The sequence below is a fragment of the Ambystoma mexicanum genome, chromosome 2q (genome assembly GCF_040938575.1).
Source record: "Ambystoma mexicanum isolate Mex_15411 chromosome 2q, UKY_AmexF1_1, whole genome shotgun sequence".
NCBI lineage: Eukaryota > Metazoa > Chordata > Amphibia > Caudata > Ambystomatidae > Ambystoma > Ambystoma mexicanum.
In genome coordinates this window covers 11,317,987-11,342,632 of record NC_090924.1, presented here as the reverse complement: position 1 = coordinate 11,342,632, position 24,646 = coordinate 11,317,987, and the positions used below count along the sequence as shown (strand labels likewise).

The 24,646-nt window shown below is 48.3% G+C and overlaps 1 protein-coding gene across 3 annotated transcripts in view; it reads left to right on the top strand.

Annotated features, from left to right (window-relative positions):
- The window catches only part of PGAP6 (post-GPI attachment to proteins 6), a 1,624,027-nt gene that overhangs the window by 956,115 nt on the left and 643,266 nt on the right, over positions 1–24,646 (top strand). Inside the window, exon 10 of one of the 3 annotated variants that reach the window (XM_069646776.1) lies at positions 948–5,939. The exons of the other annotated variants lie outside the window; for them this stretch is intronic. Coding sequence (XP_069502877.1) covers positions 948–1,285 — 338 coding nt within the window. The 3' untranslated portion in view covers positions 1,286–5,939. Of the gene's footprint in view, positions 1–947; positions 5,940–24,646 lie in introns of those variants that run through there. 3 annotated transcript variants of the gene reach the window in all.

The following is a 24,646-nucleotide window of genomic DNA, read 5'->3' as shown; positions in this document are numbered from 1 at the left end:
GCCGCCTTTGTGTGTAGTTGGTGGCCCCCAGGGCCCACACAGCACTCCAACCACGTCGGGTGCCTGAGGCGCGTGTCACAAGTCCGTGCTCAGGTGGGGCATGCACCCATCCGGGCTGTGTGGGTTACGCTGCCCCATTCAGCGCTCTTGTCCCCCAGCCAGGTTACTCTTCCGCGGGCAAGCTCGCCAGGTGCCCCAAACACGTCCTCCTCCTCCACGTGCCGCTCCACCACCCTCAAGGGTGCTGCTTGGATGAGGTCCGATGATGGCGCTGGGGCCGCACAAACCCCGATGGGTCTTCCCCGCCCAGCGCCCACCTCAGCGTTCACAGGCTGCCGTGTCCCCCTGCAGACAGCCTCGGGTGCAATCTAATTCGAGGACCCACGTAAGTGCGTCCACTTTTTACCCCTCAGGTGCCGCACGACGGTGCTCCGGCGGGCAATGCAGGAGCTCTACTGTGCTGGTTCAAACGTTCCGGCTCTGTCCTCACTCTGCCAGTGGTCTCCTTTGTTCGATCCTCCCGTCTGCCATTTTGGATCCCTGCTCCAGGGTGCGCGGACTCAGCAATGCCCGCAGCGCCGTCCTCTCTCTTCGCACAGGCACCAGGAGTACAAGAAACCTGTGTACCGCATTCATAAACAGGCACGCCGATTTTCAGGGTATAAATGCGTGCATATATGCACTTTTGATCAGGATCAGATGCCGGATCGCAGGAGCTCTCCCAGAGCTCGACGACTCCTCACATGGCTCTCGTAGCCATTCCCCGTACACATAAAGACTATAATACTAAGGTACAGCTATTTCACTTATAGGATTTTATTCACATGACAACACAGTTTAACAATGCATTAACATGTTTGGTTTTTCTCTTTTCTTTTTTCGGTAATCTTGTGTTACATGGATTTTGTGGTATGTAATTTTGAATTATTTGTATTGTATTTCTGTAGTGTGGGCAAAGGAAGAAGTGTATCACTGTCTACTTGTGGACAAGATCTCAAGAGCACATCATGGAGGATTGATCACACTTGCTCTACGTGCCCTGCTACAACAGAACCAGGATGCACTGAAGTCTCAGAAAGAATCAAAACTTTCATTTTTGCATGTAGTCAAGCTAAGACTCAAATGCCTTTTTTGTAAATCACAAAGTTGGAGCCCTCCGGATATTTTTGCACAGGATGTACACTTTTACGGCCCAAAGGCAACATATTTTTTGGTTTGTTTTGCAGCATTTTTAATTGCATTGGTAGAGGTGCTTGTGGCGGTGGCACTGCCTCCGGAGTCCTAGGTGTTGATTGCAGAGCCAGTGGTGTTTGCCAGGGGTGGATGCAGCTCTGCAGGTTAGTCCTTGTATGATGGTGTTGATTGCACTCTAGGAAGGCCTTGTTTGGTGTTGGTTGTGGGGCTGGTACTGTCGATGAGGTCCTGGGCGGTGGAGGTGTTTGATATAGAGTTGGCTCTGTAGCCCAGTCTGCTGGTGTATGTGGTTCTAGCACTGAGGATGGCGGTTCTGCTGGAAGTGACACTTCTGCTGAGAGCATGGTTGTTGAGGGTAGCGCTGCCTCTGCCGCCCAGGGTGGTGGTGGTGGTAGCATGGTTGGTACTTGCACTGAGGGCGTGGTTAGTGATTGTAGCACTGCCACTAAGGGCATAGTTAGTGTGGGTTGGTCCTGCCTGTTTGGCCCTGGATGTTTGTGTTGGTTGTGGTGGAGATGTTGCCTCTGCAGCCCAGGGTGGTGGTGGTGTTGGTTTAAACACTGACACTGTGGCCCGGGGTGAGGTGTGGGAGGGAGCCTGCATGTGATGTCAAGTAGCATTTGTGAGAGGGGTGCATGTATGATTGTATGTGATGTTGCGAGAGACAGGGCATTTGTAAAGATATAAAAGTGTGGACATGCGTGAGGGGCAGCGGGAGCAAAAGAGTTTACCCTTGCTCTTGGTCCAAAAATAACTCTTTAGCCTTTGGCCCTCGAAAATCAGTTTTTTTCGATCCATTGCATTTTAAAGGGCAACTGCAGTTGGCCGAGCATTTCATTTTTAAAGGGGACTGATTGCAATTTTGAAAGATGAAGATCTTTGACAATCCTACCTTCTCTGGCAATAGAATTCTCCCACCGCAGTGCAACACAAACCCAGTTGCTGGAAGCATACAGACGAGTCAACAATACGCGCTTGGTAGCCATGATGCTCTGCAAGTCCAAAAATCCTACAGACTTGACCTACTATCTATGTGACAATATCTTTATGAAATGGTCTTGTCCCTGATAACCAAGAGCTTGTCCTGGGCATGGGGCTATAAGAATTACATACCCCTGCACCAAGGTTTAGTAATTCTCTCATACCTTAAAAGGCCTCCACCATCCTGGCTTTATCAGGAAGTACAGTACCCTCTGATTTATCACAGACCGTACTATGGACGAACCGGTTTGAGCAAAGACGGGCATCAACAGGTATGCACATTAGCTGAAAAGCATGTATTTCTATTCCAGAAAAGGGTCTGTTGTGCTTTGTAATGAATTTGAATAACCCCAAATTATTTCTGTCCAATTATGAACAGGAGGTGAACTTATATAGATGGCTACTATGAGGTGCTCTGCATATGTGGCTTTTTGGATGAAATGGCATATGCTACTCTAGCATTTCAGGTATAAGGGTTTTTTAATAATTTTTTTTGATTACCATAACATTGATAATGTTTGGTAAATGTGCCGAAATGCTTTTATCACAGTGATATGAAACTGCACCACACTTATGATTCCCAATGAGGCTAAAACAAATATGTGGTTGTCTGCGTCCCTGTGAGCTATCTGCTGTTGATTATTTAAGGCATGATTCATATGGTGCTGCCCTATCAGACAAATATGCTCTTCTGGAGCAAAAATGCACGCTTTTCAGCTATTTTGCATACCCACAATGTATTGTTCTGTGGTTCTGAACTGAAGGGGAACTTCAGATATTGCTACTGTGTATGTAGCATGGCAGCTTTGTAGCTGTAGTGTTATGTGATGTTAGGATTACTTGTATAGCGCACGGTCGCCCAAAGGCGTCATGGCACTGGAGAGGAAGAGACCCGACCTGAAAGACAGAAAAAGCCATTATCAACCAAAGGTTACAACATATGGGTTTTAAGAGCCTTCCTGAAGGCCAAATGGTTGGATGTTTTTTTTTAGCGTCGCAGGCAGCTTGTTCCATAGCTGTGCAGCCGCGATAGATAAAGCACATCCCCCGATCCGGGAATGGCGAAAAGGTGGCACACAGAGCAGGTCAGCAGACACAGACCTCAGGGAGAGCTTCGGAAGACAGCGTATACATTTGGCGCAAAGATACTCTGCCCCCGAACATGAAGAGCCCGATGCACAATGCAAAGCGCCTTGAATTCGATGCGTTGAGCGACCGGCAGCCAATGCAAAATGAGAGAAATATGGGCACCATAGGGGGGACCCTGTTGCCACCCGCGCTGCAAAATTCTGAAAGCGTTGTAAGCGGAGGACCAGGCCCTTGGGCTGTGCAAGATAAAGAGAATTGCAATAGTCCAGCCTGCTGGATACAAACACAGCTACAACTGGAGGACGCAGGGGAGGTGGTATTAAAATGGAGTACTTTTTTCAGGATTTTCAGGTGAAAAAACCTGGTGTGACAGACAGATGAAACCTAAGCATCCATAGATAGGGTTGCAATCATAATTACTCCCAAATGTTTGACCTTCACTGAAGGGACAGGGAGAGCACCCAAAGAAGAGGGCCAGAAAGAAGCAATCCAAAGTGAAGGGTCGTGGGGAGAACCCACCACCAGCACCTCAGTTTTGTCCCCCATTTAACTTTAACCAATTAAGGCTCATCCACTCCCCCACGGCCGTCAGACACTGATGGAGGCATAAGAATAGCATCTGACGCCGAAGAAGCAGATGAGGCACACTAAGGCCCATATGTAAATATTGAAGAGAATGGGGACAAAGCAGAGCCTTGGGGAACACCACAACTGAGGTGACAAGATTTGGAGGAAAAAGGAGAGAGAAGAGATTGAAATCTGTCCACTGTTAGGGAGAATTCTCTGTAAGGCTAATTTGCCAAACCTAGTGAGTCCCCCAGCAGCTTTGCTGGATTTTTGGGGTTTATTTTTTTTCTCTCCTGCTAAGAGTGAGATTCTTTTGCTCCCACTCTTAGACATGATTTGAGGTGTTCCTTTCACTTTCCATGTGTTTTATGGGCTATGGGGTCTTTTACTCCTTAGGGTCGCATGTGTTTTTTTTTTGTGTGGGTTACACAGCACCCTCCGTGCCGTAACAAAGGGGTGTCGTAGCGACCCCCCAACATAGACTCCATACCCTGGAACTGACTACTGTCTCCTAGGGCATGTAAAGTCACCATTGGCTTTACTAGTCCCAAATTATGAACAGAAACCAGTACAAACCATCATATTGTGGATGTACTGGTCGGGGCAATTTGATTGCCCCGGGGTCTGTTGTTCGAGGGGGCACGTCTCCGTCCCCCCTGATCGGGTTTTGGCTGGTGGCAGTGGATACTACTTTTTATATTTGACCGCGAATATATCTCTATGGGATTTTCCCATTGTTCGAGGCTACCAACTTTAATTATTTAATTCTTATAGCCTCGAACATACCGCCGGTTTATTTATTTAATATTAATTCACTGGTTGGTATTTTTTGCCAGAACTAAATGGCGTTTGTGTTCTCTTCTGTGACTTCAACCCGAGTCGAGCCCTTTGTTCCACTTTTTGGCGGGCTTCTCCACAGAAGCCTCCAAAAGTGGTGCCACTCTGTCTGGGTACCAGAGGGGGTGTGGGAGGGGGTTTAGGCACCCTGGACTGAGTTACCTTGGTAACTCAAGTCGCACTCTTGTGTGATTGGCCCAAGTGGTGAGCCGGCCGGCTCACCACTTAGCATGTTTGATTGACAGCTAGGCTGAGTGAATGGGGGTTTGCTGCATAAAAGCAGGGCTTTGGGGACTGGAACTTTAGAAGTCGCCACAGGACCTAAGAATCCGAGGAGGGAGAAGCTGAGCCAACCTGCAACGACGACACCACCTGTGGAGCCCTGCTGAACCGTCTCACCACTTTTCCCGACGACAGAGGAAATCTCCAGTCCGGAGAGTCTTCTTCCTTTGACTGGTGGGGATAACCAGTTTCGCCTTCTTTTCACCTTCCTGGAGCATCTTGTGGCTGCCTTGCCCGTGCCAAGCACCCCGGCAACCGGAATACCACGGTTTACCACTACCGCGAAGAGAAAGGTAGTGCCTTTTAACCGGAGAACTCCGCAGCTGGTTTCTTCCCTGGCAGTGCAACAACCTTCATCTTTCCTCCACGGCGAGACCTCTTCTTCCTCTGGACGAAACACCGACTTGCACCTGCTGCCAGGAACAACTTCCCCCGCTGGAGCTTTCTTCACACTTAAGGTAGTGTCCCGCCTGGCTTCCCTTGCGACAGATCGTTCGGGGTGACAGTAAAGCCTCGACTTTCTAACCTGGGCTGGCCTGGGACAACCTAGCAAACTTTTCCTGACTTAAATTTCATCATTTTTGTGCGAACTATCTACAAAGACTCTTTGGGCATAACCCCACTGCTGAACCTGGACCCCTTCTGCTTGCTCTCTCCAAGAGTGGGCCTTGCAATTGACTTCCTTGCTCTCCAGTAGAACTCTGCCTATCCTGCCTTACTGTGGTTCTTTGAGAAAGTATTGAAACTTGTGTGCTTCTTTAACTCTGCCCTTTTCCCTCCCTTTCTTTACAACTTATTAGAGTGTCATCTTATGTTAAGCGCTCACCTCTGTCTGAAAATAAGTGGTGTTTCTCACTAAGACTTGTCTAACAAGTGAATAGGGTTGTATATATATGATAGTGACTGTGTGCTGAAATTACTTACCTCTTTTTTCTAGTGTGATTTACAAGTGTGTTTTTAAATAAATAATTATATACTTTTATACCAAAGTTCTGGTCAGTGTTTGTTTGTACCACTGTGTCTCTGTACCTATTGTGTATACTCTGCATACTGCCTAACTCTTCTTGAGAGAAGTCTGACTGCTCAGCCACAGCTACCAAGTGAATCTGTGTGGTACAGACTGCTACCAAGTGGGTTTACTGCCAAACACCTGTAGTCTTAAATCTTTTGCAGTGGTCCCTAAGGGAAATGCACAGGTTTCTGCCTAACATCCACCAAGAAAGAAGAGGACCAAGCTAGTATTAACTCGATATACCAATTTGGACCAAGGAGGATAGCAGGGTAGGATGATTCACTGCGTCGAAAGCCGCTGATAAATCCAGTAATGTCAGGGCTCCGACACCCCCTGCATCCACAAGCTGGGCCAGATCATCCTGGACTGAGAACAGGACGCTCTCAGTGCCCCTGCCTGGTCGAAAACCAGACTGGGCTGGGTCAAGACAGTCAGAAAGTTCAAGAAAGGAGGACAGAAGAGGAGAAGCCAGTGATTCCAAAAGTTTCATAAGAGCAGGAAGAAGAGAGATAGCAGGGAGGAGTCTAGTGTAGGTTTTTTTAGAAACGGGATAACCGTTGCAGCCTTTAACTCTGGTGGTATAAGTCCCGATTGAAAGGAAGGCATTAACAGCATCCATATAATCGCCCTTAGAAGCTCGGTTGAAATCTCCTTCAGGACTCTTAATGGCACCACGTCAGGGTGAGCACAAGATTGAATCTGTTGAATGGCCTTGAAGACTGACTCTTCAGAGAAGAGAGGGAAGAAAGACCTGCCAGGGCGTGTGGGGTCAAGGAGAATCAAGGAGGCTATAGCCGGAGATAGAGGCAGTGGCAGCTGACGCAGTATTCACTGAGATATTAGTGCAAATAATCTCAATCTTTCTGATGAAGAATTGAGATAGAGAATCGCACAACTCCTGGGTTGGTTTGACCATAGGTGTACAATTAGCTGTGGAGGACACAGATTTGACTACTGCAAATAAGGCCTTAGTCTGACAGTAGTGGCATATTTTATCCTTACATTTCAGGTAGGAAAGAATTTTCATGCATTTCTTTATACAACTGGTAACATCACTGATGCTTGGTATGTATTCATGGAAAGTCTTCTGCTAGAGCCTTGATATCTATTAGAAAAGTATTCCTAAATGGGCAACAATATTTCAGAATTTTTTTTTTTTTGGTTATTGACAATGATTCATAAAATGTATTTCACTGGAGGCAATAGGTACAGCAGCATCTGCAATAAGGGAAGACAGGCCATGGGCAACGACCAATAGTTGGGACCTCTGCACCAGCCTCCTCGAATTCTGATACCATTGGATGAAGAAAGGACTTAATAGGGGCTATAACACACAATGGACGAACCACTAAAATTGGGTCAAAATTCTCTCCCTCATTTTCATGCACACTTTATCTCATAAAACCTCTATTACTTATGTACCGCATCCTAACAGCGTTCATTATTTTGCCCAGCCTCACCTAATTCTCCCCAGAGCGTGCACCTATTGACAGAGTAAATCTATATGTGTTCATGGAAGCCTTACAAAAAGAAAAATGCTCCCTGACAAATCTGGCCTCCATGTTTAAAGGGCTTTCCGAGCACATCTCTGGGGATGCTTCCACTAATTATACTACTGCCTTCCAAGGTACTTGAAACTGCAATTGTTGAGATTTTCAGAATCGGCGCTGTGGACAGATTCTGATCGGCCACCGTATTCTGATGTATAGGGACAAACCGTAATGTCTAACCAAATATTATATCTGGGGGATTAGTGTAACTGATCAGCAAGGCTTAGACTTAGGATGGTGTCCGAGTGGTGAAGGGTTCAGTTAAGCACACAGAGGGCTCTCTAGTTAGGCAGAGCGTACAAACGTACAGTTATTAAGCTAGGCTTAGACACTTCTTATCAATAAAAAAACACAGGTAAGTAACACACTAAAACGATCACTACCTGTGTGTGTGTGTGTATATATATATCTATGTTTCTGAGGCTTGTGGAATCTGCTTAGATCACATGCTGTGCATAGGCTGGTATCTAGTGGAAGCTGCGGAGTATTACAGTTTGTTTTTCGAAACTCGAAAATGGGCGTCGACACAGGGTGTGCCAGTAATACTATCCCTAGTGTGACATCCACTGTACCCATGATCTCTCACGCGTCTAGGACCCTCAGATTGTTTTTTTCCGCCATACTGGTCGGAAGCATTCCGCGGAGTTCCCTGGCATTAGCCATACTTTTGCAAAAATATTGTTATATTTCCCCATTTCTCCACCCCAATGTCGAGTCACTTAGCATCCACACTCAACGCCGGCCTGGTGAAAGAATCGACCGTCGACCGCTGCACGACGGATCTGGGCCTCGGAAGGCTCTGGCCTCGGCCCTGCAAGTAGGGAGAGTGGGGGGGTGGACATACTCTACACTATTTTGGTATATAGGTACATTCTTATATATTCCCACACTTATTAGCCCGCTGCCACAAGGTGCGTATGGAGGGTACCCCTTTCCAATTCTGCCCCAAGTGCAATCGCAAGTACCCTTGGGTTGACAGACATGCCACGTGCAATCTCTGCTTGCCAAGGGACCACCCCGAGGCTAGCTGCAGAGCGTGTTAGGTTCAAACCGAAAACACTAAAGGACCGTTCGATCAAGCCTTGGGCCCACCACGCCAGACGTCAAGAGGTCATGGCATCGGAGGGCACCTTCAGTGATGGCAGCGACGCCGTGCTTTCGGACGGCGAGGGCAATGTGGCGTCAATTGACAGCCAAGCGCAAGTCCCCGACCTCGGAAGGTCGTCCGGCAAGGCGGCTATGGGGAAGACCCCCGGCGACACAATCGCTACCCACAGCACTCCACAAAACACATGAAGTCCAACCGAGACTCAACGCGCACGTCGAGTACTCGGAAAGAGGCACATAGAGAATGGTCCGAATCGGTGTCCTCTGGGCGTTCTCGATCTAGATCGCCGCATGACTCCAGGCAACATATCCACTGTTGCCAAGAGTGCCTCGCTCCGCAAGGTATCGGAGGTTCGATCGTCGGAAGACGGAGCCAACCTCTTTCCCCAGACCGCACTCCAGGAGTCGGCGTCAACAGGCTGCACAACGGCTGTTCCTGAGTCCCAACCTCCAGACTCGAGAGATAGGGACACTACCCCCGAACCTCAGCACCAGGTCACGAAAGGCTCAGAAGGGGCGAAAAAACAGGGTAAACACTCTTTCACCCACGGGGAAGGAGAAAAACAACAAAGGAAGCAGTCTCAGCCTCCTTCCACACCTCAAAAACATTCTACTCCACATAAACAGTTGGACAAGTCTCAGTCTTCTGTTAGCCCAAAGACCCCTATTCATACCAGTAGGTCTAGTCAAGATTAAACATGGAAAGCCCTCCAAGAAAGAATCATTCCCAGTTCAAGAGAATGGTTTAGTGATGACATAGACAGTCATGTCAAGGATGTCATCATTGGCAGATTTCTACGCCAAAAACCCTGAACACTTTCTCTATTATACCCCAGACGGGTCAACACCCTCTGGCTCTAAGGATCCTATACCCCAAAGTAAGAAGTCCCAGGTTGAAGCTCCTACTTCAGACCCCTTCTGTATACAGCCTTATTCTCAATATCGGGGAGATCCATCCTTTGATGAGGATCCAGATGTGGGCATGTTGGAAGAACAAACTGGGACGGGCTACTATGGGGATGATGATGACCAAGAGGAGGAGGAGGAGGAGGACGACGACCCAGAAACCTACAGGGTAGATTCCCCGGTAGATAAAGAACCCCCGGTTACCGACTCCCCTGTCGACAACCAGCCTCTCTTGAATGAAGTTCTGTCCAGAGCAGCAGAACACTTCCACATTGACACCCAGGGTGCTCAGGAAGAGAGGGACTTTGCTGAGGAGTTAGTGGGAGAAAGGAGACCTGTTGCCCAGGCCATCCCTATCCTTAAGTCAATACAAAGAAGGATAGACCCTTCCCTTGTTAATCCCAATCTCACTAGGGCGGTAAACCCCAGAGTTGAGAAGCTTTTCAGAGCAGCCCAAACAGACCCACTGTACATAAGAGGGCATCTGAAACCGGACTCCCTGGTGTTAAAAACAACCGTAAAAGGGCGGGAACACCCTTGTCATCGTCCGAAGCTCCTCCCGACAAGGAGAGCAAGAAGATTTATGGCTTGGGCAGGAAAGTAGCCTCCACTTCCGCCTACCAGGCAAGGATTGCCTACTCCACCACCCTGCTGGCTAGTTACAACTGTCACCAGTGGGAAGAGGTCGCAGCACTCCTAGATTCTGCCCAGAACCCTTAAAAAGCCAATTGGCACGAGTTTCGGCGGAAGGAAGAGCCGTGTCTGGTTGCATATTAAAAGCAACCTTTGATGCCTTGGATAACGCCGGCAGATTGATAGCAGAAGGTACTGTTATTAAGAGGCATGCTTGGTTGCGGCAGTCTGGGTTCAAAGCAGAAACCCAAGCATCATTGATAGATAAACCGGTGGATCCGGATCTATTGTTTGGATAGGCGGTCGAGGACGTGCTGAAAAATGCCAAGGACGAGTATGAGACACTCAAATCCCTAGGCCAACTAACCAATAAACCCCCAAACCAGAGAGGGAATGGCAATTTTCGTCGCCCACGCAGACAAAATTCCCAGAGAGGGTCTAACTATTCCCAGGGGCAGGGTACACAATGGAACAACAACAGACAGCAGTCTACCCAGGGTTATGGCAGGGGTAATAAGAGAGGACGTGGTAAAGGTAGAGGCAGCCCCAGTAGAGGCGGCGGCACGCCTCCACCAAAACAGTGATGCTCCGTTCAGGGTCCCTTCTCACGCATCCCCAGTAGGGGGACGCATTTCCAACTTCACCCAAGCTTGGGAAGGGATCACATCAGACAGATGGGTGCTGTCCACAGTGTCCGCAGGATACTGCATAGAACTGTTAGAGCGTCCCCGAAACCACCCTCCATGACAAAAAATACATTGGACCTTTGAAAGAATATTCTTTGGACCACCAGAAGATCCTCCTCGAGGAGATCGTCAATCTTCTAGCAGATAGAACTCATCCCGGGACAGCAGGTAAACAAGGGTATTTATTCAACTTACTTCCTTGTGCCAAAAAAAGATTTGACAATGCGCCCAGTATTGGATTTACGGCCTGCAAACAAGTATGTCAAGCCCCAATAATTTCGAATGACTACTCTCCAAGAGGTAATCCACCCTCCTAAAAAAGGGGGATTACATGGCAACATTGGACATGAAAGATGTCTATTTTCATATTTCCATGTTCCTAGCGCACAGAAAGTACTTGCGCTTCAAGGTGGTCAGTCGGCACTACCAGTTCAAGGTACTGCCCTTCGGGATAGCTTCGGCTCCAAGGGTATCCACCAAGGTACTGGCAGTGGCGGCAGCACACCTACGCAGGGAGGCAATCCCAGTGTACCATTACCCGGACGACTGGCTCATCACGGGGGAGACCCCAGTAATTTGCAGAACAAACATTCAAAGGACGATCGACCTCCTCTTCGAATTAGGTTTCTCAATAAACGAGAAAAAGTCAAGTCTGGTGCCAAGCACCTCCAAACCGTTCCTAGGAGCTATCCTAGACACCCAAGAGGGGTTCACCTTTCCATCAGAGGAAAGAATTCGGAATATACTGCTGCAAATTCTGCAATATCAGGCCGGTCGCCAGATAACGGTACGCAAAGCAATGCGTTTGCTGGGCATGATGGCGTCATGTATCTACCTGGTGCCCCACGCGCGCCTGCGCATGCGTCCCATGCAGGAATGGTTGGCGAAACAGTGGTCTCAGGCAAGTGGTCAGTGGGACGATCTAGTGGTCGTTTCGCCAATACTTGTACAAAGCCTTCACTGGTGGACAAGAGAAAATCTGTCCAAAGGGAAACCCTTTTACGATCCCGAGATACAGGCGGTAGTCGCAACCGATGCATGCCTGACAGGGTGGGGAGCTCACCACCTCCACCACACAGCTCAGGGTCTCTGGTCTCACTCAGTGGCCAAGAATCACATCAACCTGCTAGAGCTTCTGGCAGTATTCAGAGCGCTTCAAGCGTTCGAGCCCTACCTGCTGAATCTGTCAGTGCAGATCCGGACGGACAGCACTACAGCCATGTTTTACCTGAACAAGCAAGGAGGGACTCGTTCGCCAAATCTGTCCAAGCTTGTCCAGAAAATTTGGAAATGGGCACTCAGACGGAACATCTTCCTGTCATCGCAACATGTTCCAGGTGATCTCAATTCTCTAGCGGATGCTCTAAGCAGAGACCCCCTCCCAGAAGAACACGAATGGTGTCTACACAGAGAAATCGTAGAAGATATCTTCTCTCAGTGGGGTTTCCCCACTATAGACCTATTCGCCACAAGTGAAAACAGACAGTGCCGAGAATTTGCATCCAGGTTCCCCCAGCCAGACTCCCAGGGGAACGCCCTGTGGATGAACTGGTCAGGGATGTTTGCGTACGCTTTTCCACCAACACCTCTCATCAGGAAGGTGGTGAACAAGATGAACAGAGAGTCGATGACGCTCATCCTGGTTGCTCCCATGTGGGCGAAACAACCGTGGTTCCCACACTTACGCAGATTAGCGGTGTGCGAACCGATCAAACTTCCGGCCTGGTACAACCTACTGTCCCAGCACCAAGGTCAAACAGTGCATCCTCAACCCAACTCAATGAACCTGGCAGCATGGCTCCTTAGGTCATAGAGTTCGGACATCTCAATTTACCACAGAGGTGTATGGACATCCTAAAAGAATCTAGGAAACCAAACACAAGGCACTGCTACTTTGACAAATGGAAGAGATTCGTTATCTGGTGCCAGAATAAACAAATCAACCCAGTTGATTGCACTCCTTCCACTATTGTTACATACATGCTCCACCTGCTGGATGCAGGACTGGTTTTTAACTCACTGAAGGTACACCTGCCAGCTCTGTCGGCATACACCACTTCCCATAACAAGGTGTCGTGGTGGAAAGTACCAGTAGTTAAAGCCTTCATGGAAGGAGTAAAGAGACTTCACCCTCCTATTTCAAACCCACCACCAGGATGGGACCTTAACGTGGTGCTATCTAAACTCATGGGCCCCCCATTCGAGCCCATGCACAAAAGCAGTCTCAAACACCTGACTTACAAAACGGCCTTCTTAGTAGCAATTACATCTATAAGAAGAGTCGGTGAAATTCAGGCTCTGTCAGTGCAAGATCCCTTCTTTACTGTCCATAAAGATAAACTGGTTTTACGCACACACCCTAGGTTCTCACCTAAGTTTATTTCAAAATTCCACGTGAACCAGTCCATCGAGCTTCCGGCTTTCTTCTAAGACCCACAAAGCTCGGCTGAGGTGAAACTACACACACTAGATGTGCGTAGGGCGGTCCTCTACTATGTAAACAAGACCAGACCGCTAAGGAAAACAGATCAGCCGTTTGTCTCCGTAGCTACAGGCAGAGAGGGGGATCGCGTCTCTAAAGGTGCTATCTCTAAGTGGATTATTAACTGTATCCAGCTGTGTTACTCACTTTCTGAAAAAACTCTGCCTTTCACGCCTAGGGCCCACTCTACAAGAGGCATTGGGGCCACTCTGGCTTTCATTGCAAATGTACCCCTTGACACCATTTGCAAAGCAGCTACTTGGAGCTCTATTCACAAGTTTACTCAGCACTACTGCATTGACACCCATTCCAAGACAGATACCCAAGTGGGACAAGTGGTTCTAAGACATTTATTTGCTCATGACCCTTCTCACATCCCGCCTCCTTCTTCAGGTACTGCTCGCTAATCTATGCACAGCATGTGATCTAAGCAGATTCCACAAGCCTCAGAAGGGATACATTACTCACCGTAATCGTATTTCTGATGCTTGTATCTGCTTAGATTCACATGCGATCCACCCTTCCTCCCCTCTGAGAGAAGGCGCATGGATGCTTGTAGTCTTACCTTTCTTTGTATCTGCTTGGATCATCTGTACTCGCGCTTCTCCTCATGCTACCTCATGTCAGAAAAAATACAATCTGAGGGTCCTACACGCGTGAGGGATCATGGGTACAGTGGACGTCACACTAGGGATAGTATTACTGGCACGCCCTGTGTCGACACCCATTTTTGAGTTTCGAAAAGCAAACTGTAATACTCCGCAGCTTCCACTAGATGTCGGCCTATGCACAGCGTGTGAATCTAAGCAGATACAAGCATCCGAAATACGATTACGGTGAGTAATGTATCATATATATATATATATATATATATCTCTCTGAGGCTTGTGGAACCTTCTTAGATCACATGCTGTGCATAGGCCGACATCTAGTGGAAGCTGCAGAGTATTACAGTTGTTTTTCGAAACTCGAAAAGGGACGTCGACAGGGCGTGCCAGTAATACTATCCCTAGTGTGACGTCCACTGTACCCATGATCACTCGCGCGTCGAGGTCCCTCAGATTGTTTTTTTCCACCATGCTAAACGGGCGCGTATAGCGGAGTTCCTTTCGGCGATAAGCCATTGACTTCATACAATTACGATAGTTTCTCTATCTATCCTTTCATCGACTGCTGAAACACCACGCCGATGAAGAAAGAAGATTGCCCGTCGGAGACCATCGCGATGGACCGTACGGCCTTGGAAGGCTGCCCCGGACCTCGGCCCAGACAGTAGGGAGAGGGGGGAGGCCATTCTAGAATGCATATTCTCCCCTTCCTACACTTGATTTGCCCAGCTGCCATTTCCATAACCCATAATTATGGAAAATACACCATTTAAATTTTGCCCTAATTGTAATCGTAAATTCTCCTGGCTCTTCAAGCCTAAGACGTTAAAGGACCGCTCCACGGATCGATGGTCCCACTACGCCAGGCATCTCGAGGCCATGGAAGTAGAGGGAGCCTTAAGAGATGGCAGCGATGCCGTACTTTCGGACGGCGAGGGCATTGGAGTAACTTCGGCTACTTAAGCGTAGACCCCCGACCCCATAGGACAGGCCGGCGGCCATGTTGTGGGGATTACACCCGGCGGCGGCAGCGCTACAAAAGCACACACCACCAAACACATAAGCCCCAGTCGACATTCGACAGTTGAGTCGAATACTCAACAACGTTAGAACCCTGTGAAAGGTCCACTGAGTCCCGGTCCTCTGGGCAATCTTGATCAAGATCGCCACACGACAGGGTTCAACCGTCAAAAGACGGCAAGGGTGTCGCACGAAAAACTCCTTCCGAAGGCCGATCGTCTGCGGACGAAGCCTCGGCTCTCACACCCGAAGTTCGACGTTCATTGTCTGATAAAACGGCAGGCCCCAAGAAGTCTGTTAAACACTCATCTGAACCCCAGGGTGGAGAAAACATCATAAAAATTCCTCTAAGACCCCTCATAGGGACACAAGTCCTACTAGGGACAAGTCATCACAAAAGGGAATATTGTCCAAGCCCATAGAGAAACCTAAGGACTCGAGGCCAAAGATTATACCTCCCACTGATGAGGATATGGGTATTTCCACTCAACCCATTGTAATCCCAAGTTCGAAGGAATGGTCTTCGCAAGATATCGATAGGATTATGCGAAGAATGACCTTTACGGTGAATTTTCATGAAAAGAACCCAGATTACTTTCAAAGTTTTCACTCCACTCCTCCCACCTCAGCCCCTTCTGGCTCTCAAGCCTCTGCCTTACCCTCTCCAACCCCCTGCTAAGAGGTCTTGCTCTGATGTCCCCATATAAAGCAAGGTTATAGATCTATATGACCCTGAAATAGATCCAGAAGACCAAGAGGATCTCTCAATTGTGGAAACATCTGACCCTCAACTTATTGAAGAGGATACAGATTAACTTTATTATGGGGATGATGAAGACCCAGACGTAGACCAGAAGGCGAACATGTACTCCATAGATTCTCTTATTAATCAGGACCCCCTAGTGGTAGATTCCCCTCTCGACAATCAACCCCTCCTCAATGAGGTCTTAGCTAAAGCGGCGTAACACTTCCCAATTGACACAGAGGAGGTACAGGAAGATAGAGACTTCGCTGAACAAATATTGGGGGACAAAAAGACAGTAGGTCAGTTTATCCCTCTGCTTAAATGGTACAACGCAGAATACAACCTTCCTTAGAAGCACCCAATCTCTCATGGGCCGTTAGCCCGCGTGTGGAAAAACTATTCAGGGCTGCACCTTCAGACCCCTTATACATATGAGGCCAATTGAAACCAGACTCATTGGTTGTCACCACAACAAGAAAAGGAGCAGGTACACCCCTTGCTTCCTCCGAGGCACCACCGGATAAGGAAAGCAAGAAGATATATGCAATGGGCAGAAAGGTTGCCTCTTCTGCGGCCTAACAGACGAGAATAGCCTACAGCGCTACACTTTTGGCAAGTTATAACTGCCATAAGTGGGAGGAGTTTTAGGCGTTACTTTCGTCTGCCGCGGAGCCACTTAAATCACAACTAGATCAGGTGACAGCAGACAGAAGGGCTGTAGCTACTTGTCTCCTCAAGTCAAATTTCAAAAATGCCGGGAGAGTCATTGCAGAGTGGACTATTATAAAGAGTCATGCATGGCGTCAGGCCAGAAACACAAGCCACTTCAATTAATATGCCAGTAGAACCTAATGTGCTCTTTTCGGCAAGGCTGTAGAAGACGCAATTAAGACAGCAAAGGATGAGCATGACACTCTAAAATCTTTAGGTCACCCCACAAACAAGCCTACAGGTCAAAGAGGTAACAGTAATTTTCGCTGTTTCCGGGGCCAAAATTCACAGAGAGGATCCGGCTACAATCAAGGCCAAGGTTCGTATGGCAACAATCAAGGACAAGCCTTCCAAGGCTATTCACGAGGACAACGCAGAGGTCGTGGTAATCGGGGCAGAGGCCCAGCTCGAGGTGGCACCCTATCTCAGAGTAAGTGACATTCCACTTCAGGTATCCTCCCATGCATCTCCATTAGGACGACGCATTTCCAACTTCACCCACGCATGGAAGGGTATCACCTCGGACAGATGGGTGCTGTCCACGGTAGCAGGGGGCTACTGCATAGAACTACTTCAACGTCCTCACGACCACGCCCCCCACGACAGAAAGTACACTCAGAGGAACATCAGCGGATCCTTCTAGAAGAAATAACAGCGCTTCTATTAAAGGATGCCATAGAAGTGGTCCCAACCAACCAGGTAAACAGGGGTATTTATTCAACTTACTTCCTTGTGCCAAAGAAAGATCTAACAAAGCGCCCTGTATTAGATTTGCGCCCTGCAAACAAGCCACAAAAGTTCTGCATGACTACACTAATTCTTGCGTTTCAAGATAGCGAACAAGCACTACCAATGAAGGTGCTGCCCTTTGGAATAGCCTCGGCTCCAAGGGTATTCACAAAGGTACTGGCGGTAGTGCCAGCGCACCTGCGCAGGGGAGCAATCCCAGTGTACCCTTACTTGGACGACTGGCTCATAAAAGGGGAATCACCTCTGATTTGCAGACAAAACATCCAAACAGCAATCAACCTCCTCTTTCAATTAGGCTTCTCAATCAATGAGAAAAAATCAAGCCTAGTGCCAAGCACTTCCAAACAGTTCCTAGGAGCTATCCTAAACACAGAGGAAGGATTGGTTTTTCCCTCAGAGGAAAGAGTAAAACATGTGTTACTGCAAATACCACATTATCAGGCCGGCCGCCAGATTAGGGTGCGCAAAGCAATGTGTTTATTTGGCATGATGGCATCTTGCATATACCTGGTTCCTCACGTGCGCCTGCGCATGCGTCCCATACAGGAGTTGTTGGTGCAACAATGGTCTCAGGCAAGCGGTCAGTGGGACGATCTAGTGGACCTGACGAGATGGAAACCCTTCTACGACCCACAGATACAGGCAGTGGTCACATGAACGCCTCACTGGCAGGGTGGGGAGCTCACTACCGTCACCACACAGCTCAGGGTCTGTGGTCTCACACTGCAGCTCAGAACAACATCAGTGTGCTGGAACTTTTGGCAGTATTGAAAGCCCTCCAGGCATTCGAACCCCATTTAACAAACCTGTTGGTGCAGATCCTAACAGACAGCACCACAGCAATGTTTTATATCAACAAATAGGGGGGTACACGTTCTCCAAATCTATCCAGACTTGCACAGAAAATCTGGAAATGGGCCCTCAGACAGAAAATGTTCCTGTCATCACAACATATTCCAAGGGAACTGAACACTGTAGCAGAGTCATTGAGCAGAGATCCCTTACCAGAGGAACACGAGTGGCGTCTACACAAAGAAGTCGTAGAACACCTCTTCTCTCAATGGTGTTTCCCAACTATAGACTTATTCGCCACAAGCGAAAATCGTCAATGCCCAGACTTCGCGTCCTGGTTCCCCCAGCCAGGCTGCAAGGGGAACGCCCTATGGATGAACTGGTTAGGGAAGTTTGCTTACGCTTTTCCCCCGTGGTGAACAAGTTACACAAGGAACCGATTACTCTTATCCTAGTTGCTCCTATGTGGACAAGACAACTGTGGTATCCACATCTGCGCAAACTGGCGATGTGCGATCCCATCAAACTCCTGTGCCAGTACAACCTACTCACCCAGCACGAGGGACTAATAGTGCAACCACAGCCACTCTCAATGAACTTGGCAACATGGCTCCTGAAGTCATAGAGTTCGGACATCTCAATCTACCACAGATGCATGGATATCTTGAAAGAATCAAGAAAACCAAACACTAGGCACTGTCACTATGATAAATGGAAGGGATTCGTAATTTGGTGCCAGACTAAGCAAATCAACCCCATTGATTGTACTCCATCTAATATTCTAACTTATATGCTCCACTTACTAGATGCTGGATTAGTGTTCAACTCCCTAAAAGTCCACATGGTGGACTTTTCAGCTTACACCACTTCCCATAATAAGGTCTCATGGTGGAAGGTACTGGTCATCAAAGCATTTATGGAAGGGGTAAAGAGACTCCACCCTCCAATCTCTAACCCACCGCAAGGTTTGGGACCTTAATGTGGTACTCGCTAAACTAATGGAACCCCCATTCGAGCCTATGCACAAGTCTAGTCTCAAACACCTGACTTATAAAACTGCCTTCTTAGTAGCCATCACTTCCATAAGAAGGGTCAGTGAATTCCAAGCTCTGTCAGTGCAGGATCCTTTCTTTACTATACATAAGGACAAACTGTTTTACATACTCACCCTAGGTTCTCACCTAAATTAATCTCTAAATTTCATGTAAACCAGTCTATTGAGCTACCGGCTTTCTTCCAGGAACCCAAAAGCTCTGCTGGGGTAAAACTCCACACACTAGATGTGAGGAGAGTGGTCCTCTACTACGTAGACAAGACCAGACCGCTAAGAAAGACAGATCAACTGTTTGTCTCCATAGTGCCAGGCAGAGAAAGTGATTGTATCTCTAAGAATGCCATCTCTAGGTGGATAGTCGGATGTATCCAACTGTGCTATTCCCTATCAGATAAGACACTGCCTTTTACGCCAAGGGCCGACTCCACAAGAGGTACTGGAGCCACTCTGGCTTTCATTGCAAATGTCCCCTTAGACAGTATTTGCAAAGCAGCTACATTGAGCTCAATGCATACTTTCACTCAGCACTACTGCATTGACACTCATTCCAAGAGAGATACACAAGTGGGACAAGCGGTTCTAAGACATTTATTCGCTCATGAACCTTCTCACATCCCACCTCCTTCTTCCACTACTGCAGATTCCACAAGCCTCAGAAGGGATACATTAATCACCGTAATCGTATTTCTGATGCTTGTATCTGCTTAGATTCACATGCGACCCACCCTTCTTCGCCTCTGAGAGAAGGCTCATGGATGCTTATGAGCTTGTCTAATACGTATCTGCTTGTATACAACTGTACTCATGCTACACCTTATGCTACCTCATGTCAGAAAAATAACAATCTGAGGGGCCTTGAGGCGTGAGGGATCATGGGTACAGTGGACGTCACACTAGGGATATTATTACTGGCACGCCCTGTCGACATCCCTTTTCGAGTTTCGAAAACAAATGTAATACTCTGCAGCTTCAGCTAGATGTCGGCCTATGCACAGCATGTGAATCTAAGCAGATACAAGCATCAGAAATAAGATTACGGTGAGTAATGTACCTATATATATATATATATATATATATATATATATATATATATATATTTCGGAGGCTTGTGGAATCTGCTTTGATTCACATGCTGTGCATAGGTCGACATCTAGTGGAAGCTGCGGAGTATTAGTTTGTTTTTCAAAACTCGAAAATGGGCATCGAAACAGGGCGTGCCAGTAATACTATCCCTAGTGTGAATTCCACTGTACCCATGATCCCTCACGCGTGTAGGACCCTCAGATTGTTTTTTTCTGCCATACTTGACAGAAGCATTCTGCGGCGTTCCCTGGCTTTCAGCCATATTTTGCTAAATATCATAATATTTCCCAGTTTCTTCCTCTCCCACGTCGAGTCATCAAAGTTCGAAGCTCGACGCCGGCCCGGAGAAGAAACAACTGTCGAGAGCTGCATGACAGACTTTGGGCCTCGGAAGACCTCTGGCCTCGGCCCGGGCCTTGGAAGGCCTCTGGCCTCGACCCTGCAAGTAGGGAGGGTAGGGGCTGGAAACATACTCTACACTCATATATATATATATTTCCTACACACATTAGCCCGCTGCCGCAGGGTGGGTATGGAGGGTATCCCTTTCAAATTCTGCCCCAAGGGCAACCGCAAGTATCCTTGGGTTGACAAACACAACACCTGTAACCTCTGCTTGCCGAGGGACCACCCCGAGGCGAACTATAGAGCGTGTAGCCGGTTCAAGGCTAAGAACCCATGCATAAAGCCAGTCTCAAACACCTGACCTATAAAACTGCCTTCTTAGTAGCCATTGCATCCATAAGAAGGGTCAGTGAAATTCAGGCTCTGTCAGTGCAGGGTCCTTTCTTTACTGTTCATAAGGATAAACTGGTTCTAGGAACACACCCTAGGTTCTCACCTAAGTTTATTTCTAAATTCCACGTTAACCAGTCCATCGAGCTTCCGGCCTTCTTCCAAGAACCCAAGAGCTCTGCTGAGGTGAAACTACACACTCTAGATGTGCGAAGAGCGGTCCTCTACTATGTAGAGAAGACCAGACCGCTAAGGAAAACAGACCAACTGTTTATCTCCGTAGTTACAGGCATAGAAGGCGATCACGTCTCTAAAGGTGCCATCTCCAAATGGATTGTCAATTGTATCCAACTATGTTACTACCTTTCTGAAAAGACTCTGCCTTTTACGCCAAGAGCCCACTCTACAAGAGGCAGTGGCTTTCATTGCAAATGTACCCCTTGACACCATTTGCAAAGCAGCTACTTGGAGCTCTATTCACACTTTTACTCAGCACTACTGCATTGACACTCGTTCCAAGACAGATACTCAAGTGGGACAAGTGGTTCTAAGACATCTGTTTGCTCATGACCCTTCTCACATCCCACCTCCTTCTTCTAACACTGCTTACTAATCTATGCACAGCATGTGATCTAAGCAGATTCCACAAGCCTCAGAAGGGATACATTACTCACCGTAATCGTATTTCTGATGCTTGTATCTGCTTAGATTCACATGCAACCCGGCCTTCCTCCCCTCTGAGAGAAGGCGCATGGATGCTTGTAGTCTTATCTTCCTATCTATCTGCTTGGATAATCTGTACTCACGCTACTCCTCATGCTACCTCATGTCAGAATAAATACAATCTGAGGGTCCTACACACGTGAGGGATCATGGGTACAGTGGACGTCGCACTAGGGATAGTATTACTGGCATGCCCTGTGTCGACAACCCATTTTTGAGTTTCGAAAAAGAAACTGTAATACTCCGCAGCTTCCACTAGATGTCGGCCTATGCACAGCATGTGAATCTAAGTAGATACAAGCATCAGAAATATGAATACGGTGAGTAATGTATTATATATATATATATATATATATATATATATATATATATATATATATATATATATATATATTCAATGAAAAAACTTTGTTAAAGGGACGTTATGGTAAAGTTGCACTAATAAAAACCTATGAAATTAAGTAAAAAAAAATGTTAAAGGTACGTTATGGTTCCAAGTAAAACCGAAAACCCCCTGAAATTCTCCAGTTATGATAAGCTAAGCAACCATAACTCGCGCCACCACCGTGCATTGCTAAGACTAACACCCAGGACATCAAAGATGACATCACAAATGTCATTGATGACATCACTGATGACATCACATGTACATTTACTTTTCATGAAAACTCTGTAGAAGGTATTCTCATTATAATGTTGACCAAAAAGTGTCAAGAAATATTGGAATAAATATCAAGTGCTAATTAGTACATACATTAAGCAATGCTTTGATATAAATAGCATTCTATTATGAAGTTCTATCCAGTATACTAAGCTACTCATGTAGAAATATAGGCATTGTGTGCAGCATATATGATGGACGTGCAATATTCATAAGTTTGAATAGTGAAATAACTGTTTTCTTATTAGAGTTTTGTGTACTGTGAAACAGGTGATAAGTAGGTAATACAACCCACTTACTACATAATTGCATTATTATAGACAAAACACAAAGAGACAACAACACATACAAATTTGAGTATATACAATGACTTTGAAGTAAGGAAAAAAACAACAGTAGTAGCAGAACGTGTTCATATTCTAACTGATTACATTTATGCAGAGAAATTATTGCTATATTTGAAAGGTGCCACTTACCGTATGCATATGTATCACATGATTTGACTGGACCCTAAGGGAATTACTGTAAGAACATACTTGAAGGATAAGTCTACAAATAGAGTACCTTTTCAATTCCTGAATGTTACTGAAGGAAACCATGTGGCCAAGATATCGCAATAAAGGAAAAAAGGGGGAGCCAGACATGTGATGTCATCAATGACATTTGTGATGTCATCTTTGATGTCCTGGGTGTTAGTCTTAGCAATGCACGGTGGTGGCGCGAGTTATGGTTGCTTACCTTACCATAACTGGCAAATTTCAGGGGGTTTTCGGTTTTACTTGGAACCATAACGTTCCTTTAAGAACGTTTTTTACTTAATTTCATAGGTTTTTATTAGTGCAACGGAACCATAACGTCCTTTTCAATAGATGAAGACAACTAGCATCTTGGTCCTCAAAGTGGGAACCCCCGGTGGTATAAAAGATTTTTCTTCCCAAACCGGTACGCCTGCGGCATCCCAGTGTAGGAAGGAAAATCTTTTACAAGATGGCCACCATGGAAAGGGAAGGCGGGGTGTATAAAGAGAAAACAGGGCATCAGCGGGGGGTGAGGGGAACAAGAGGTCAACAAGGGGCATCATAGGAGGGGGGACAAGAGGAAGACACAGGGCTTGAGCGGGGGGGAACAGGAGGAAGACATGGAGAATGAGCGGGGGCTGGGGGAAACAGGAGGAAGACACGGGGCATGAGCGGGGGGTGGGGTGGAACAGGAAAGAGACACAAGCATGAGCGGGGGGTGGGAGGGAACAGGAGGGAGACACGGGGCATGAGCGGGGGTGGGGGGAAGAGGAGGTGGAGGGGGAACAGGGGAGACACGGGGCATGAGGGGGGGTGGGGGGAACATCAGGTAGACACGGGGCATGAGCGGGGGTTGGGTTGGGAACAGGGGAGACACGGGGCATGAGCGGGGGTGGGGCGGAAAAGGTGGGAGACACGGGGCATGAGCGGGGGGTGGGGGGGAACAGGGGAGACACGGGGCTTGAGCGGGGGGTGGGGGGAACGGGAGGGAGACACTGGGCATGAGTGGGGGGTAACAGGGGAGACACGGGCATGAGCGGGGTGTGGGGGGAAAAAGGAGGGAGATGCGGGGGTGGGGGGGAAAAGGAGGGAGACACGGGGCATGAGCAGGGGTGGGGGGATGGGGGAGACACGGGGCATGAGCAGGGTGGGGGGAACAGGGGAGACACGGGGCATGAGCGGGGGGTGGGGGGAAAAGGAGTGAGACACGGGGCATGAGCGGGTGGTGGAGGGTACAGGAGGGAAACACGGGGCATGAGCGGGGGGTGTGGGGCAACGGGAGGGAGACACTGGGCATGAGCAGGGGGTGGGGGGTACAGGAGGGAGACACTGGGCATGAGCAGGGGGTGAGGGGTACGGGAGGGAGACACTGGGCATGAGCAGGGGGTGAGGGGTACGGGAGGGAGACACGGGGCATGAGCAGGGGGTGGGGGGGAACAGGGGTTACACGGGGCATGAGTGGGGGGAACGGGAGAGAGACACGGGGCATGAGCGGGGGGGTGGGGGGAACGGGAGACACGGGACATGAGGGGGGGAATAGGGGAGACACGGGGCATGAGCGGGGGTGGGGGGAACGGGAGGGAGACACGTGGCATGAGGGGGGGAACAGGGGAGACACGGGGCATGAGCGGGGGGTCGGGGGAACGGGAGGGAGACACGGGGCATGAGCGGGGGTGGGGGGAACGTCAGGTAGACATGGGGTATGAGCGGGGGGGAATGGGAGGGAGACACGGGGCATGAGGGGGGGAACAGGGGAGACACGGGGCATGAGCGGGGGGTGGGGGGAACGGGAGGGAGACACGGGGCATGAGCGGGGGTGGGGAACGTCAGGTAGACACGGGGCATGAGCGGGGGGTTGGGGGGAATGGGAGGGAGACACGGGGCATGAGCGGGGGGCAACGGGAGGGAGACACGTGGCAT